This window comes from Filicampus tigris, chromosome 20 (assembly GCF_054856515.1).
Source record: "Filicampus tigris isolate MCC_2025a chromosome 20, RoL_Ftig_1.0, whole genome shotgun sequence".
NCBI classification, from domain to species: domain Eukaryota; kingdom Metazoa; phylum Chordata; class Actinopteri; order Syngnathiformes; family Syngnathidae; genus Filicampus; species Filicampus tigris.
Genome location: NC_141236.1, coordinates 4,491,336 through 4,509,578, shown reverse-complemented (window position 1 = coordinate 4,509,578; position 18,243 = coordinate 4,491,336). Strand labels below are relative to the sequence as shown.

Genomic DNA, 18,243 nt, shown 5'->3' with positions numbered 1-18,243 from the left:
GTGTGTTTGCTTTGAGCTCTCTCAGTAAACGCAAATCTATTTCTGCTGATTGTTTAAGTCACTTGTTTCCGTAAGAGGATGGGAAAATATCGCCATCGCACTCAGTGGAAAAATAACCATTAAATTCCAGAGGGGAGGCACCGAAAGAAGATATTTGTGGTTGTCCTACTTTGTACCTGTGTGCAATTACTCGTAAATGGCTGATTACCGAAATATGTTCTGTTTATTTTTGTAATTGATCACATTCTTTTGGTGGATAAAGAGCTGCCTCAGCAAACTGTGCTTTTCAACAAGTGAGACATCAAATAATATTGAATGCATTTTTTTTTTTACTAGAATCTTGGAAAATACTGTACAGTACAATACACATCATAAAAATGAAAGTGTTTTACAAGATGAAGTCGTAATTTTATGAGAATAAAGTCATATCAGAGCAAATAATTTTAAAATTGTAAGATTACAAGAAGCAAGTAATTTCTTAAGAATAATGTTGCGAAGCGATGTTAAAAATAGAGATTCCGAGAATGGTTGTGAAAATTAAAACACTGCCGGGATATATATATATATATATATATATATATATATATATATATATATATATGCTAGTACATGCAAGCATTGCATTGCAAATCTCTCCTTGTGCTGAAAGTCAGCCACATTGCGCCTTAACAAGGCCTCACAGTTGAAGGGATGAGGTCAAAGTCATATTTCAGTGACACTTGATATTCTCCACCAACTGGAACCGTAAAATCCTCACAGCTGAAATTGTGAAAACAGCTGAAGTTGGAATGGAAGGCTGCCGGAGCGTTCTGTTAAATATTCAAACAGATCTGCCGACAAACACTTCAAGGCCTCGACGTCTCTTCCGCTGAGAGCTCCGGCTGGTGTTTAGCTCACGTCTCCAGGTTCTGGTTCCCTTCAAGGTTTGCCTGCAGGCCGACCACCGGATGGTATGAACACGAGGAGCACTTCTTTAAGTGAACAGTTGCGTTTTTCTCGCCCGGACTTCTTCCTTTTCGGAACTTGTCTTTGTCTTTCCGGATTTGGAATGTCCCACTGCTGCCTTTAGAGGAAACTGTCTGACCTCTGAACAGTTGAGCCTGGCGCTGGCACAGACCAATTTTACTGAGGAGAATGAACACGTCCCCTCGGAAGGCTTTGGTGAAGATGGCGTAAAGGAACGGGTTGGCGCACGAATTGAGTGGGTAGAAAAGCACCAACAATATCTTGGAGTTGGAGACGGTGATGAGCGGCCGGTCCAACACTGCCGACATGGCGTAGAAGGAGATTGGTGCCATGCAGAGAAAGTCTGTAAAAATCAGGACCGCCATGCGCTTGGCTATGTTGGTATCCTTCGATCCGGAGCGGTATTGCGGATTGTGCACGGTGCAGTAAATCTTGACGTAGCAAGCGCAGATCACAAGAAAGGCCATAACGTTGAGGACAAGCACAGAGATAACGTAGACCAGAGCCTCGGTGGTTTGGATGTCCATCGGGAGACAGATGCTAACCCTCTGGTAGCTGCTAACCCCGGCCAGCGGGAGCAGCGCCAGCAGGAGGCAGAAGAGCCAGCCCCCTAGCATCACCGCAGCCGCGTGATGGAGACGCAGCTTACGATCCAGCCGCATCGCAAACGTGATGGCGTGCCACCTTTCCAGCGTGATCGCCGTCAACGTGTAGACAGACAGCTCGCTGGCAAACACGGTGAAGAACCCGGCCAGAGCGCAGCCGGGGCCCGTCTGCCAGTCGATGGCGTGGTTAAAGTACTCGGCTCGCGTGTGGAGGTCCACCGAGGCGATGAGCAGCAAGTAAATCCCCATGCAGAGATCGGCGAAGGCCAGGTGGCACATGAGGAAACGGGACACGGAGAGCTTGTAGTGGCTTGTGAGCAGCACCAGGAGCACCAGCGCGTTCCCCAGAACAGCCAGTAGGCTCACAAACCACACGGACACCCGCAGGAAGGCGAAGCCCATGATGTCCTCGCACGGGTTGAACTCATCGGGCACCGGCGCACACGTCACCTCCTCGCCCCCGTCGCACAACACCACGTAATCGTAGCGATGATCAAAGTCTTCGCTTGTGTCCTCCTGAGGGTTCACGAGCGTCTCTCCAAAGCCCACATCCTCATCTGGATGGCCGCCAAAGTAGGCGTGGTAGTACAAGCTGCCGTGGAAGCCGGCCCGGTGGCCGCCATCGTAGGGTTCCTCCGGGATGTCTTTTACCGCGCCTTGGAGGGAGGGCGTGTTGAGGGGCGCCACGGAACGCTTATGATGCTGGTCGTTGAACGCCGTCAGATTACAGAGGACGTACTCCCAAAATCTGTAAAACATTAGCGGGGCTCAGTATAGAGAAAGTAGTGTTAAATATCGTAATTGTGGTTGTTCAATGTCAAGTACTTTATGTACCTCCATCTCACTAAATCACCAAGTGAAACACATTTTGGTGCGTACTATGTAATTCAGGGGTGTCCAAACGTTTTGCAAAGGGGGACAGATTTGGTGAGGTGAAAATGTGGGGGGCCGACCATTTAACACTAATAAATCCCAGCACATTTTAGCAAACCAGTCTGCCTTTATCTTTTGACTCTTTTATTTCAATTTGAAGACTTAACTCATTCTGTGCCATTGACGTACTTATTTGTCTTTTCACAGTCCAGCCACTCAAACCCAGGAACTTATTTATATTTTTTTCAATTTTTTTCAAACGTTAGGGTAAAAGAGGGTCTGAAAATGGCTGGCATTGAATGAAGTAAACATTGTTTCTGTCCATTTGAAACATGACATATTGCTGCCAATTAAATCACTGAAACTTTAGATTTAAAAACGGGTAAATACGTAACATTCTCCTTGCAAATGAGGCAGACATAGTTGTTGCGTATTTCAGTGAAAAAAAATAGTCTGATTTTCACCTTTCCTTAAATTGTTGGCCCTCGCTGTCAAGTTTCCTTTTTTTAATCATTGTCGCCATTTTAGAAACTGTCCGGAAAGGGTCGCAATTGAACAGAGTGCTGCTGCCCTCTTGTGTGTGAAATTTGAAATTGCATTTAGTGTGTATTTTATATGCCTGTCAACGGGGATACGGGCCAGACATTATTCATTTTATGAGAGACGCTGCGGGCCGGATAAAATTTGAGCACGGGCCGCATTTGTCCACCGGGCCGGACTTGGGATATATTCGTGTAATTTGTCTTCAACTTTATAAAACATGAAGTGATGGTAAGAATTAAAAAAAAAAAAAATTTAGATCCGCCCATTTACATTTTTTAAACTAAAATATACTCAGTCCGATGAAACTCACCCTTGTTTCTTTTTGAGATTTTTGAAGCCGCAGCAGTGGCTGGGGTAGGTGAGGTTGGCGGTGGTGAGGTGCTTGAAGGTTTCAATAGGAGGCAATTTCTTGAGGCCCCACGCATTGCGGGCCTTCAACTCTCTGAGGGACTCCATACCGCTGGCGGGCAGGGAGGTGATCCCCGTCTGGGATATGTCTCTGAGGGATAGAGAAAGGAGGAGGAAATATGAACAGTTTGCAATCATTGATTTTATATATATATATATATATGTATATATATATGAGGATGAGATCTTACAGAAGCATGGGCCCGCTGATGGCACCGTCAAAAGCTCTTTCGTCCATCTTGGTCAAGTACTTATTCCTGTGAAGATCACTGCACATGGAAACACACCATCCAAATCGTCAAGTCATCGCTCACATTAGACTAAGGAAAATCATAATCCCAGGGGCCTCATTGCTGCATATGTCTCATCTTATTTGAAATGAAACGGTTCTCACTCACACTGTAAAATTAGACACTGAGGCAGTGGCGCACCAATTAAACACAATATACCCTCACCACACATCTCTCCGATCTAATCAGGATAATAAAGCTGAAAGGAGTTGTGTTTGTCTTGGTCGGGCTGCGCTGGCATCATTTAACACTTTGACTGCAGATCACACGCCAACACAAACGTCAGGCGTGTTCAGATTCTGGTCGCTCACCGGTGGCTTCGTTAGGCTCTTGTAAAGTGTCTATAGGAGTTAGAAGTGAGCAGACGAGACTGCGGCTAGATGACGATTGTGCGTTTCAAGGGGAAGTCAACCCAAACATATTTTTTCACGTTTATGAATATGCTCTATACAAGCCCACTATTTGAAATTACTTAAAATGAATGGCTTTCTGATTAATATTGTGTTTGTGGAATATGAGTTAAGAAGCAAAATACGCCCGTTTTTAGCTAGCTCAAGGGGGCGGACATTTTGTCACTTCTGTTGACTGAAAATGACATCGGAGTAGCTCAGGGTTCAGGTAACGACCAATCACAGCTCAGCTTCAGAAAACAGGTCAGCAGTGATTGGTCGTTACCTGAGCCCTGAGCAACTGTGATGTCATCTTCAGTCGACAGAAGTGACAAAATGGCCGCCCCCAGAGATGGCTAAAAAAGGTAGATTAACTCATATTCCCACACAATACACACAATATTAATCAGAATGACTTGTTTCAACTAGTGGGCCTGCATAAAACATATTCTTAAAAAATATGTTTGGGTTGACTTCCCTTTCAGCAGCAACATCCACCCGTTTTTAGCCATCTCAGGGGGCAGACATTTTGCCTGAAGCTGAGCTATGATTGGTCGTTACCGGAGCCCTGAGCAACTCAGATTTTCATTTTCGGGTCGACAGAAATGACAAAATGGTTGCCCCTTGAGATGTCTGAAAACTACTGGATTTTGCTATGTTCTATAAACATAATATTAATCAGAATGCATTTTTTCAATTCGTAGACCTGCATAGAACATATTCTGAAAAAATGTGTTTGGGTTGACTTCTCCTTTAAATCTCCTAAATGTGCGGATTGAGGACCAGAATGCATTTTGCAGCAATGAAGTTAAAAACAAAATGCAATCATGTTTTTAATTGATCTTGGCATACGGCCACAAAGAATCCAATGTCCCCGAGTGAATGCGAGAAAGCAACTCTTAATACAGACTTCCTGCTCCTCAATTTGGAGGCATATTTTCCCATGAGAACTTGAGCGGGCTAATCAAAAGCTTGGCTAAACCCCGTTTGGACTGCATTTGAGAGGATCCATTTGCAGGCCAAAAGTACGCATGACACATGTCAGCAATCGTTTAATCCGACCAGTTGTGAGGTCTGAAAGTGCTGAGCAAAGTTGTCAGAAAAAGTGGAAGAAATGTACTTAGTCGCTTGGAGGTGAGAAGTTGAACGCACGTCTCATTTTCCATCGTTCAAACATTTCCTTTCTAACTGTCGTCAGTTGAATTCAACAAGTTAGGACATACACTTGATCCAGCTTGGTCCCATTGAATGCATGATGTTGGATTTCCCTGAAGCCATTCCCGTACAGCATCCTGAAAAACAAGTATATGTTTATCTAATAAGACGAATAACGTTGCATTGTTTGAATCACAACCTCGGGCGCTCACGCTGCATCTCCGTGTACATTTCACAGTGACGTATTGTCTGTCTGTGCAATTTTGTGGTTTAAAGGCCTACATTTCCTATAAATGCAGTGCCGTGTATTCAATTTACAATCTCCCCTTCCCCTGACCACATGTCCACGAGCGCCTGTTGTGTGTTTGTGTGTTAATAGTGTGTTCATACTCAGAACATGTTATTCAAGTGAGCTCATTCTGACCTGTCTGCACCTCTTGTAGCTATTCGAGGGTTAGTATTATTTTCTTATTAAAAGGCAATGTGCTCTAGGTTTTAAAACGGATTTAATTAGATTTCTACTACTTTGTATTTATGGAGCAATATTTAGCCTTTTCTGCTTTTTTGTTTGTGTAGTGGCTAATAAACTTTTGATCAGCTGCCCCCCCTTTGGAATAAATGTTTTGATTGGATGTGCGGGAATGTTCGCATGCATCCTGGATAATCTGGAACACTTGCATGCTGACCAATTTTACAGTCATGGAAACAGAATCAAATATCGAGGTAAACTGAAAGCACAGTTAATGGAAGTATATTTTTGGGAGGGGCTAATTTACTTTCAAATCATACTCCCTAATGTACCAGTACCACCTCATCAGCGAAGAATGGTGGCAGTAGTGCCGTGACGTGGGTATGTAAGGCGACAGAAATGACAAAATGGCCGCCCCTTGAGATGGCTAAAAACTGCTGGACCGGTGGAACTCGTTCCGTTGTTTTGATCGATGATATGACTGCTGACAAAGGCAGCAGGATGAATTGGGAAGTGTTTCGGGCAATATTATCTGCTCATATTCAGCCAAATGCTTCAGAACTCATTTGATGGTGCTTCAAAATGCAGATGGACAATGATCTGAAGCATAATGCAAAAGCAACTAAAGAGTTTTAATCAAAGTGTTTTTGTGTTTTTGAGTTATGCAATGAAGTTGAAGTAATGCAATGGACAAGTCGGTCACCGGACCTGAATCCAATTGAGCAATTGATCAATTGCATTTATGAAATAGTTTGAAAGGGTAAAGTAAACAAAAAAATCGGGCTGCTTGAATTTATCTACATATGAACTGAGGCTTATGCCCTTTTTTCCCTCAATGGAAAAAAAGCCAGATTTACGCTTTGTCATTCTGCCTTTGAACGTCAACACCAAATTGTAGTAAATATGCGTGATGACTGAAGGCTTGCTTATTTAAAAAAAAGGGAAAAAAAGACAATTTGGGGGGAAAAAATGACAACATTTGATAAACATTATATTTTTTGAAATGCATTTTGGACTTGCCACCTACTGTTGAGAATGACTGTTGTCAACATTACACATTGTTACCATGAGACCAAACAATGCAAATGACTATTTTTTTTTTATTACTCTTACACAAGTAATTTATATAATTTTCAGTTTGGTTGAGGTATGTTCGATGGTTATGGCCGCTATCATTCTAAAAATTACATTGAAACGTAAGGAATAGTATCTGCGTTGTTTGTGTCATGTGTCATGCCAATAGCTCACACTGTCAGCAAATCACTGGTGATGCCACGGAAGGAGTTAGGCGGGATGACAGTTATGTGGGGATGATCTACAATTTCCCTGAAAAGAGAGAAAGCAAACAAAGAGAGCATTAAGTGCATTTGTGAACGTATACTGTGTATACTCTTCACTGGAAAGTGGCAGAGGCGCGGTCAGGGCGGAAGATTGATGCCTTCTCACTTTTTACGCTACAGCTGGAAAATGAAAGTGGGAAGAGGGGTTGATTGAAGGAATGACTCAATGGCAGAAAACCACACACACTTGATGACTCACTCAAGAACACGTACTCATAACAAGTGCAAGCGGCCACATAATAAGTGCTTGTGTAGTGTTTTTCGCTGTACACCTCAATTAATGCCATTTGAGAGCTCTGACCACGGTCAGAATTCGGTTGGAAATGGACCAAAGCAGTTGCTCGAAGCAGGAAGTCACTAATTTGTCTGCCAATCTGTTCCAAATTGTCTTGTCACATTGAGAATATGTCAGATGGAAAAGAAGTGAGCCGCCACGATGGGCCTCCGAGCCATGCCATGCCTCCAGCAGAACAAAACCTGCAATTGTTCTTTATATGAAACATCAACAAAATTCAAAAACATTGCAGAGAAATGTTAATAGTACTTTAATGTTATAGTAAGAGTAAAAATATGTAATGTAACTTTCTCTTTTACTTTTTTTTTTTTTTTACTATTTACTATTTATTTGGTGTCAAGGTAAACCATTTCACACTATATTAATAGGCAGTAGGTCTAATTACATTAAACTATTCTTTAGCTGGCTCAACATTGCTTAAAAAAACTTACAGAATGAAATTGTTGTCATGAGAGTGGATGCTGCTCAAGTCAGGAAAGATGTTAAGGCCTGTATTGAGAATCCCCCTGATGGACAAGAAGAAACCGTTAGACAGGAAAACTAAAATTCCATGCATCCATGCTCATGTGTTAAAATAATTCAAGGTACAATACACACCAATGTAATGTACTGGATCAAGCGAACTGGACTTTTACCAGGTCCAAAAAGATACAAGTATGTTTCTAAAATATTATAAAGTTAATTGTCAGGTGCTTGGAATAAATTACATTGTTACTATTCACAATTTTAATGTGGACGTCAGTTCTGAGCTTCAAGTAACAGTATGTAGTAGTTTCATCTCAAAGTGGAAATCAACTCCATTTTTTTTTTTTTTTTTTGCAATAATATCATCCGTGCGCCTTCACTAGTCTAAACATGGCATTCTGATAAATACTGCATTTGTGGAATAGGAGTTAGTCCACCCGTTTTTAGCCATCTCAAGTGGCAGCCATTTTGTCACTTCTGTCGACTGAAAATGACATCACAGTGTCTCAGGGCTCAGGTAACAACCAATCATGGCTCAGCTTTAGAAAACAAGTGAGCCGGTGGCAAAATGGCCGCCCTGTGAGATGGCTAAAAGCAGGTGGATTTTGCTGCTTAAGTCATATTCCACAAACACAATTTTAATCAGAATGCCATGGTTAGACTAGTGAAGGCGCATAAAACATGTTATTGAAAATATTTATTTTGGGTTGACTTCCTTAATGTTTGATCCCATCTTTAATGGTTAACATGCCTTTTCACTGCCATTTATCTGTATTTACAACCCTCGATAAAATTATGCTTCACACAACTATAAAGTGCCCCACTGAACACGGTTTAACTCTCCTGACAGTTTCTCAAGAGTTATGATTTTGGGAACAAATGCTGAAAAGAATAAAAGGTTTAATAATGCAGGACTTGTCCGTTTGCACGAAAAAAAAAAAAAAAAAAAATGCAATGACAAATACTCACAGGTATTTAAGGTTTGGGAGATTCTTAAAGGCTTCCGGGTCAACGTAGGTTAAATTCTTTGCATTCCGTATTTCTCTGATTGAACAAAGAGACAATGTTGTGTTGAAATTCACAATACACTTGTCATGCTATGAAAGAAAACTTTAGGTTTCCAGGTGAAAGCAAACCATATACGGAATCAGTGCTATACACACCTATCCAGGGATATTGAATTGAGCGTGTCCTTAAAAGCAGCTGGAAGAACTGAACAAGGTGCAGGTCAGTAGGCAAGAGAAGGGAAATTTGGTGCCGACAGCCAAAACCAGAAGTTGGAATGAAAAAAAGTGTTTCATTAATGTGTTTATTCTGGTTCACCCCGGCTGGACAGAACAGTTGTGTTATGTCTAAGGCCAAATGTGTCTTGGCCATATTCACATCCTGGCTAAGGGCCTGGCTCCAGGCAGGCAGACTCACTTACTTCCTGATGCTAAAAGCAGGGGGATGTACAGTATTCGGGTAGACTGTTTTATAAGCTGATAAATTAAGAACCATTGCCAGTTTGTGTACTTTTTTGGTCGAGTTGAATTCTTTTGGCTTCAGAGCCTTCTCTGGAAGAAAACAGTGGTTTGCATTTTTTTTTTTTTTTTTTCAAAAGATTATTCAGATGAAATAGCAGGGTTTCAGACGTCATTTATTTTCTATACTGCTTGTCCTTATAAGGGTGGCGCCGGGTGAGCTGCAGCCTTTTCTGACTGACTTTGTGCGAGAAGTGGGAGAAACCCTGGACTGTGGCCAGGCATTCGCAAGGCACAGACTGTAGTCAACAACCATTCACTCCAATCTACTGTATGTGTAAATTGTAAATCTCCAACTTAACCCAACTCCAATTCACGTCGCACATCTGCAAGGACGCTACCCACAGTGCTGTATTATTATTTTATTTTTTTTAATGACAGGATGTGGGAATTTTTTTCCAGAATATGCTCTATGCAGGACCACTAGTTGAAATGCTGCATTCTGATTAATATTGTGTTTGTGGACTATTGTGGACTATTGTATGTTAAGCCGCAAAATGCACCCACTTTTTGCCATCTCAGCGGGAGGCCATTTTGTCACTTCTGTCAACTGAAGATGGCATCAAAGTTGCTCAAGGGTCAGATAAGGACCAATCACGGCTCAGCTGTTTTCTGAAGCTGAGCCATGATTGGTCCTTATCTGAGCCCTGAGCAGCTTCAGGGGGCGGCCATTTTGTCACTTCTGTCGACTGAAGAGGACATCGTAGATAAGGACCAATCATTACTCAGCTTCAGAAAACAGCTGAGCCGTGATTGGTCATTATCTGTGGCCTGAGCAACTTTGACGTCGTCTTCAGTCGACAGAAGTGACAAAATGGCCGCCCCCTGAGCTAGCTAAAAACGGGTGGATTTTTTCATATTCCACAAACGCAATATTCATCAGAATTTAGACTACTGGGTCTGCATAGAATATATTCTGGAAAAAAATATGTTTGGGTTGACTTCCCCTTTCAGTGAAATGCTGGCAGTGAAATGCTGGATGTTTTGTTTTTGACGTTCTTCCAGTCGACATTCACAGCTCACATTATTGTTCACAGTAACTATTGCTAATTGGCTGCTGACATTGGGCTTTAAGTTGTTCATTAGCTAGTGTTTTTCCAGATGGGTGTGCCTAGCACTTGCTTTTGTTATATTTGCGCATAAGACTTGCATATTTTACATGTGACCATGCTGGAGGTCTTATTTTTCGTGCAATATTTCTACATGCTTGAAGTGCTATTAGTTTGCTGCGTGGACCCACCACATGATGCCTTCCGCAATGCGTCTGTGTGGTTGATGTCAAAAACGCGATCGGTGACTCATCGACTTCAACCCCTCTAACTGTCATTGCGCACTGGTCAAGTCAGCACGTCGACTCATCCACACACATACTTGGATCCAAAAAAAGAGTTATTTTGACAAGCGTTCCCAGGCCGCTGTCATCTGCTTCGATGTTGTCATTTAAATTCAGTTGATTTCAGCCCTTTTGCCATTTTGTTCCGCCTGACAGGGTCTCGAAGTAAAAATACACAACTGTCTTTCTTAAATACGAAATACCACCTTGAATTGATGGCCATGACCAATTTCTCTTTCTCTATGTAACAAGACTCTGTCTTAAGAAATGTGTCTTACTTTCATCCTTAGTTCTTCTCAGTAAGAACTGTGTATGTAAGTATGTGGTTTCTATCAAGACAAGACGACCCCCCGCCACCCACAATCATCAATTTATAAGTACAGCCTCAGCTCTACAGCTGCTGTTGGCCTCCTCAAGCAGCCGAAAGGAACCAGGGCATTCATTTGTGTCTGACCCTGAAGGAAACCTGAGTGAAACGCTATTATCTCTTGTACCGCACCAATCAGAGGCAAATAGGCCCTCGAAGTATAAAATAACACCCCCTGGAAAGATACCAGATGCCAACCTCCGCTGGTTGTAACGATAAGCTTCTGCCTGTATTTTAGTTATCTGGATTTAGTCTGCCAATTCGTTTCGACACAAACTCAGTCGGCAATCTAGGAGCGCTTCCAGTCATCAATTCATGTCGCGTCGCGTACAAGTGTCGCTGTTAATTGTAGTTACCGCTGCAAACTGTGACACAGCCACATTACACACCGCACACAAAATGTTGTGTTGGAATGTGTTGACGCGGTGTGGCGGTCTTGGAGCAGTGCGTGGGGAGTTAGGTGTGACGCTGGATGGTGTGTGGTCCGCCTACACGCTGCACACACAAATCTAATTGAGAGAAGAGAGCAACTCGCTCTTTTTCCCCACGCGCCGCTTCTGCGGGAGCTGGAGCATGAAGGAAAGAGGAGAAGCTTTGATGACTTTATACCGCATGTCTTTCTCGAACAGCATCCATTGTGATATGGTGGGGTAGCACTAGGGGTGGGAATCTATGGGTACTACACGATTCGATCCAATTCCGATTCAGAGGCCCGCAATTCGATTCAATTCCGATTCAAAGGCCTATGATTCGATTGGATTCCGATGTATCACTACATTGGCTTACATTTTATAGTCCATGCAAAACACTGGAAACTTTTTCAAGAAAGAGCAATGATTTATATTTTACAGTTTGAGTTCGCTGCGCTCAAATGTGGTTTTGCTTGTTCCGCCATCTTTTCACGTATTAGCTTAGCCTAGCACAGACATCTGACGTACAAACACACTTAATCATTTGCGCATGCGTTTAGTTTTTTTTAAATTTAAACTTCAAATATCGATTATTAATACCTATGAATCGATTCAGAATCTTTGTAATACGCCAAACGATGCATCGAAAAAACGATTATTGTTCCCACCCCTAGATAACACCTACAGCACAGTCCTGTAGTCTTGCATGACCGCCACACAATTTGTTTTGTCACTTCTGTCGACTGAAAATGACATCACAGTTGCTCAGGGCCCAGGTAACAACCAATCATGGTTCAACTTCAGAAAATAAGTGGAGAAGGGGGCGTGGCCATAATGTTCATTACCAGGAGGCGTTTGCAAAGTCGATAGTTTTTATTGATTTCTCCAAAACAAATTGGTAACATTTAAAATTCAAGCTAATTTCCCGGCTGGATGATCCCTTTTCGAGTTTTTCGAGATTTATTTATATCTATATTTATCAATACGTGTATCACAGCCTTGTATTGTTTTTTTTAAATGTATTATATTGTTTCTAAAGTGCTTTGTTACAGCTTTAGCTGTTATGAAATGCGCTATATAAATAAAATAATATATTCTATTGTATACATCTTGACGATTTTTCGTCTTGAGCTACAAGCACGCTTCAGACATCCACCGCTACATGGCGGCACCAAACTTCACAAATTAAACCCGTATCTCAGTGCGAATGAATAGTTTGTGTGTGTATCTCCATTACATAATAAGCTATTAATCCAACACGTGGTCTCTTGCCACCGACTTGTCTGAGCAGTCTCGGCTGATTGCAGAGCTGATTGCTGTTGTTAACAATTCAACCTTGGTGGACTTCTGCACTGCACTGTTTTTTTTTTCTCAGCAAGAAGAAATATCATAATTAACATACCATTACCAAGATCTAGTTTCAGAATGCAGCTATTCAAGTACGCACATTGAGGTAAAGCTAAACCTCGGCAAGTGGTGAAGCCTTTTCAAGGCCGTAACTGAAACAGTTATCTTGCCAGGGAGCTGATAAAACAGTTTACTCGACCAGGATCAATAAAGCATATGCCCTTCATTCTAGATACTCACATGTGGGTGATTTTCCTCAGTCCGTGAAATGAGTTCCTCTCCAGCCGTCGCAGGGTCACATCTACTGATATATATCTTAAAAGACATAAACAGTTGTATATGTGATTGAATTTACAACAGTGTTCAAATCTGCACCTGTTTCCTGAGTTATGTAGCTTACTGTGTCTCTAAGCCTCCAAATTCGATGGTAATTTTGCAGGCATGTGCCACATGTATACACTACCAGGTCATCAGCGTCAAGTCAGTAATTGGAAACAAATACTCTTTAAATAAACTTCCAACCAGGTAATTGCGCAGTGTTACGACACATTCATTTCACAAATTCTTAGTGGACCAAACAACAGGCTGTGTGTGTACCACTGTGGCTGGTTGGTATCCTGTTAAAAGCAGTTATGTAAAAAATTCCAACCTATCTGTGTGTCAAAATATACAATATATTGGATAGAGATTGGAAACACAAATAAAATAAGTTTGTCAAATTTGGTTAAGGATTAAGGACTTTATGACCCTTTATGGTCCAAATTGACTTGTCGAGAAATCAGTAAGAAATTTGAGAAATTAATGTAAATCAGAAATTTCTAAAGTGAGGTGGTGAAGATATTTCCTAACAATGTCATCGGCCAGAAGAACACAGATTTCCTTGTGCAAAACGATTTTGGTGGATATCCACTAAATCCAAGGTAGAGAAATCCGGCACAGCGAAATGGAAAAAAATGGCGGCCAGTGATATGAATTTTGTAACATACCTCTTAAAATTTATAGATCAAAAACCCTTTGAGGCTTTTGACAATGTTAATGAATTGATGGAATATGGCCTACCCTACCTATGCCTCTTTCTATGAAAACAACAACTAGGCCTATTTGTTTAACTGGACAATTGAGCTTGTGAAGCTAATTAATGCTGATAACTTATGCTAACGCTACCACAGCTCTCCTTAGCTTTTTGCTTTGACATAACAGCCGTCCAAAATTGTGGGTCTTTGCCCAGGCAAGATGCCAAATCATGGGCAAAGAAAGTTGCTGTGAGGACTCTACTATTCAAATTAGCCTGCTTCTGCCATCCCACCAAAATCTGAACGGCTTCCTTACAGACACATTTGTAGAAATAGGCAGCTCCCAAAAACTTTACCTTGATGTTGTAATTTCACATTTAAAAGGTGGGCAGGCACTCCAAAGCTATTTAGTATATGAGTAATTCATTTTTGCCATATTATGTCTTCTTTTAAGATGGCAAGTCAATCCCTTAAGTGCGAGACGGAGAGGAAGGAGAAACGGTGAGCAAGTGTCAAGCGCATGGAGTGGTATTGTTAACTCATTTTTTTTACCCTATCGTTTGAAAAAAATTGATAACAAAAAATCTAAATAAATTCCTGGGATTGAATGGCTGAACTGTGAAAAAGACAAATGAATTCATCAATGGAAGTGAATGAGTTAAAAAGGGCACAGGTGGAGGAGAGCAGCCATCAAGGGGCTGTGTTGAAGTTCTTTTATTTGAAGAGACTTAATCACACAACCTAAAGTTGTTACTCACATTCTCGAGATGTTTACCATGTTGGCAAAAGCATCTGATGGCACAGATGCCAGACGCGTCTCAAAAAGCCATCTGCTTGAAAAGAAAGAATACATTTTAGTAGTTACAAACATGGACTGTGGCAAGAAAATATTAAAAAAATTTTAAGCATTTTTTTTTTTTTTTTTACTTTTACAGTATTGTTAAAGTGAAAGTCAACCCCCAAAACATCTTTAGAAGAATATCTTTTATGCAGGCCCACTAGTTTAAACATGGCATTCTAATTGATATTGTGTTTGTAATAAGTTAAGCAATAAAAAACACCCGTTTTTCACCAGCTCACGGGGCGGCCATTTTGCCACTTTCTGTCAACTGAAAATAACATCACAGGTGCTCAGGACTCAGATAATGACCAATGATGGCTCAGCTTCAGGAAACAGGTGAGCCGTGATTGGTCGTCACCCTAGCCCTAAGACACTGTGATGTCATTTTCAGTCAACATAAGTGATAAAATGGCTAAAAAGAGGTGGATTTTGCTGCTTAACTCATATTCCACAAATGCAATATTAATCCGAATGCCATGTTTAGACTAGTGAAGGCATATAGAACACATTGCAAAGATTTTGGGGGGATTGACTTCCCCTTCGAACAGATGGTGTGATATTGCATTTTTTTTGGGGCCGACCCTACAGAAGAGTGCATGATTTTCCGCAGACTTCAACTGCAACCTGGCTTAGTTGACAGAAGTGAGTGTTTGTTCAGTTCGACTTGACTTTGAAATCAAACCCAGTCAAATATAAGAACTCCATTGATGTCATTGCAGTGGGAAACAATGGACCAATTCAGAGACTTGGCTGAATCGCTCGAACAAAAAAAAAAAAAAAAAAGGAGATCATTCAGCTGAAACAAAATGCACAATGCTTTGACAAACTCAAACAAACACAGGGACACAGAGCAGACCTTGGCACCTGACATCTTTCTCCCCCTCCATAGTGCCACCTGGCACAAACCCTGATAAGCAGGATGAAGACCAATGAACCCATCCCACACACATAAGGAGAACATTGCACCCTCAATTAGCCATTTTGGACCAAAACCAGAGAAAACAAACCGATTTGGAAATTGGTTTTAAAGTGGAGGAGAAGCCAGACAATTTACAGTAGTGTTGAGCATTGAGTTGACCTCATAGTTGTGTTTACCGTGGACTCCGTCTCATTTTTTATGTGTATTGGCCTGCGCTGACTGGATGTAGGGGTTAAAACATACTCTGGGGCATATTTCAACCTGCACATGTTCCACTGGGATTCATTAAAAACTCCCTTGTGTGGAAAAACTGCCTACTTTAAAAGCTCCGTGGCCTCCTGCACGTGCAGTTTGATCAAATTAATAATATGTCATACTTTTACGGTAAGTGTTTTCGTGGTACTTTGGCTTGTAATAAGGAGGATTTTTGTCTCTTGTTGCCTTGCTGTAATTTCAGCCATAATTTGTTGGATGGATGGATCATCATTTTTATAGTCAATGTGTTGTATTAGAACACAAATCATGGCACATGTGAATTTTGCGGAAGGAATCGTATTTAAAAGGACTTATTTGGGAAATTGCATGCTTAAAATGTTTTATTACATGTGTCAGGTTTGAAACTCTTTGTCCTTGAAGACTTTTCCCCCATGAACAATTACCTCAAATGTAATTTTATACGTTTTGAAGTGTTGGAATGCAAATCAAGAGTTGTTCAATGCAGACATTTTAGCATTACAATTTACTGCCATAAAGAAAAAAAAAAAAAAACAGGAAATTATTTTATACTTACTGCTACTTTAATTTCTATTGGTGTCATAAGTGCACACAATTTTGATGCACTGTTATTGTATGTATTATGGATGAATACAAAGCACCTTTTTGTTGTTCTTTTTTTTTTTTTTTTTTTAAAGTCGTTTCCCCCTCCCAATTATTTTCAGAAGGAACTATATGTAAGTTTGAGAAATGTGCTGCCAAAGGTAAACATTGTGTTTGAACGTGAGGCCGAGATGAGTCAAGTGCCATGCTCGGCAGGCTTTTGAAGCATGTCTGTGCTTTCCTTTCCACCTCTCTGACTCTCAATGAGACATGCAGTGACCTTTCTTACACTCAAAGAACCCTGAGCTAAGTGTACACATGTGCTGACACTTTCTACCGCTCACATGCATTTATTTGCACAGCTTTTCTCATTTAGTAGGCAACTTAAAGAGTAAGGACTCCCGCACACGTACAGGATAAGAATGTTGAATAAATATAGATTAAAGAAACTTTAAGATAACACATTATTCATTTAGTCTTGCATATAAGTTATGACTTTGCCCAAAAGACAAAATATGTGACACACAACACTTCCTCAGAAACACACAGTTTTTGTTTAGCATGCGTTATAATGGGGACTGTATAATTACCATTACATTGTTTTGTTTTTTTTCCACTGTTACGCCAACTGTCATAATTGACAACAATGCAAAATGAAAAAAACAAACGAACAGTAGATTAATTTTCATGAAGTATCTTATCTCATCTCATTTTCAGTCCACCTTCATGCATTACATAACTACACGTGCAAAATCATTTAGACAAAATAAGTAAAAAAAAATTTTTTTTTAAAAGACAAGCAAACAGAAAGGAAATACAGTACATAATGTCTCCTCTTCCATTTTAATGATAGGGAAAAGAAGAAAAATATAATCCTGTCATATATAATCACTGTCTCCTTCATATGTTACACCTGCACAATGTCATGAAAGTTAAAACAATAACTGTGCCAAAAATGCAGTTTTTACAAAGACAGTAATGCACAATTTTGACAGAGAGAGAGCCAGAGCGTCATTAATTAACAATTGTGGTCAAAGTTTGCATTGGTCTAGATCTTCTTGTTTCCTTTCCAATACTAATTTGAAACGGTTTATCATCACATTATGTCTCTTATAACAATTCATTATGGTGCAGTTGGATATCATTTGTGCAGTGCATGCCATATATTGCGGCTGTTGTAGTCTGTCTAAATTTAAATCCTGAATGAAGAAAAAAAAAAAAAGTCACTTTCTGTTGAATGGAGAATATACATCATAGTTCTGACATTAACACTATTACAGCCAAATAGGCAGATAATGTGACTACTCGACATGACATGAGTGCCATGTGGAAGCACTTTTGGGGGAATAACCATTATATTATGATGATTTTTCCAGCAAAGTGTGCTGAGAAAATCATAGTAGAGAAGACAGTTTTTACATTCAACATCCATGATTTTTTTTTTTTTTTTTTTTAGTCCAAAAATACTTCTACAGATGAAAATGTACTTACAGTGTCTCCGTGCTAGCTGGGAAATTGGGGATCATATCAATATCAATGCAAGAGATGGTGCGACTCTTCCATTCTGAGCAATCACAGGCATCAGGACAGGAGTCGGCATTGAGTCGGCTCATGTGGAGGATAAACAGGACGCACACTATCAATTGCATGTTGGAGTTCTTCTCTCTTCCTGTCTCCGTGATCCTCTTGATGATCTTCGTACAAATATTTACAGGATAGCATATGAATTATTTCCCAAATCCTTGCAAAGAGCACTCACTTTTCTCTCCAGGGTCCCAGGAGGTTCTGTGTATGAGGCTGTGAAGGTATAGGAGGGATGCTGGAGGACGGGCATGCAGCTGGAGCTCTTTAGTGGCTTCATCTTGAGGGTTGACTT

General features: G+C 40.8%; 1 protein-coding gene across 1 annotated transcript; it reads right to left on the bottom strand.

The window, feature by feature from the left end:
* Positions 1-682: 682 nt before the first annotated feature.
* On the bottom strand, positions 683-18,016 carry tshr (thyroid stimulating hormone receptor). The gene is made up of 10 exons (XM_086018093.1): positions 17,859-18,016; positions 14,550-14,621; positions 13,019-13,093; positions 8,768-8,842; positions 7,765-7,839; positions 6,947-7,024; positions 5,298-5,366; positions 3,587-3,664; positions 3,298-3,486; positions 683-2,319 (listed from the first exon to the last, which is right to left on the bottom strand). Exons 1-10 carry the CDS (start codon positions 18,014-18,016, stop codon positions 894-896), a joined length of 2,295 nt encoding a protein of 764 aa, XP_085874219.1. The 3' UTR covers positions 683-893.
* Positions 18,017-18,243: the final 227 nt, after the last annotated feature.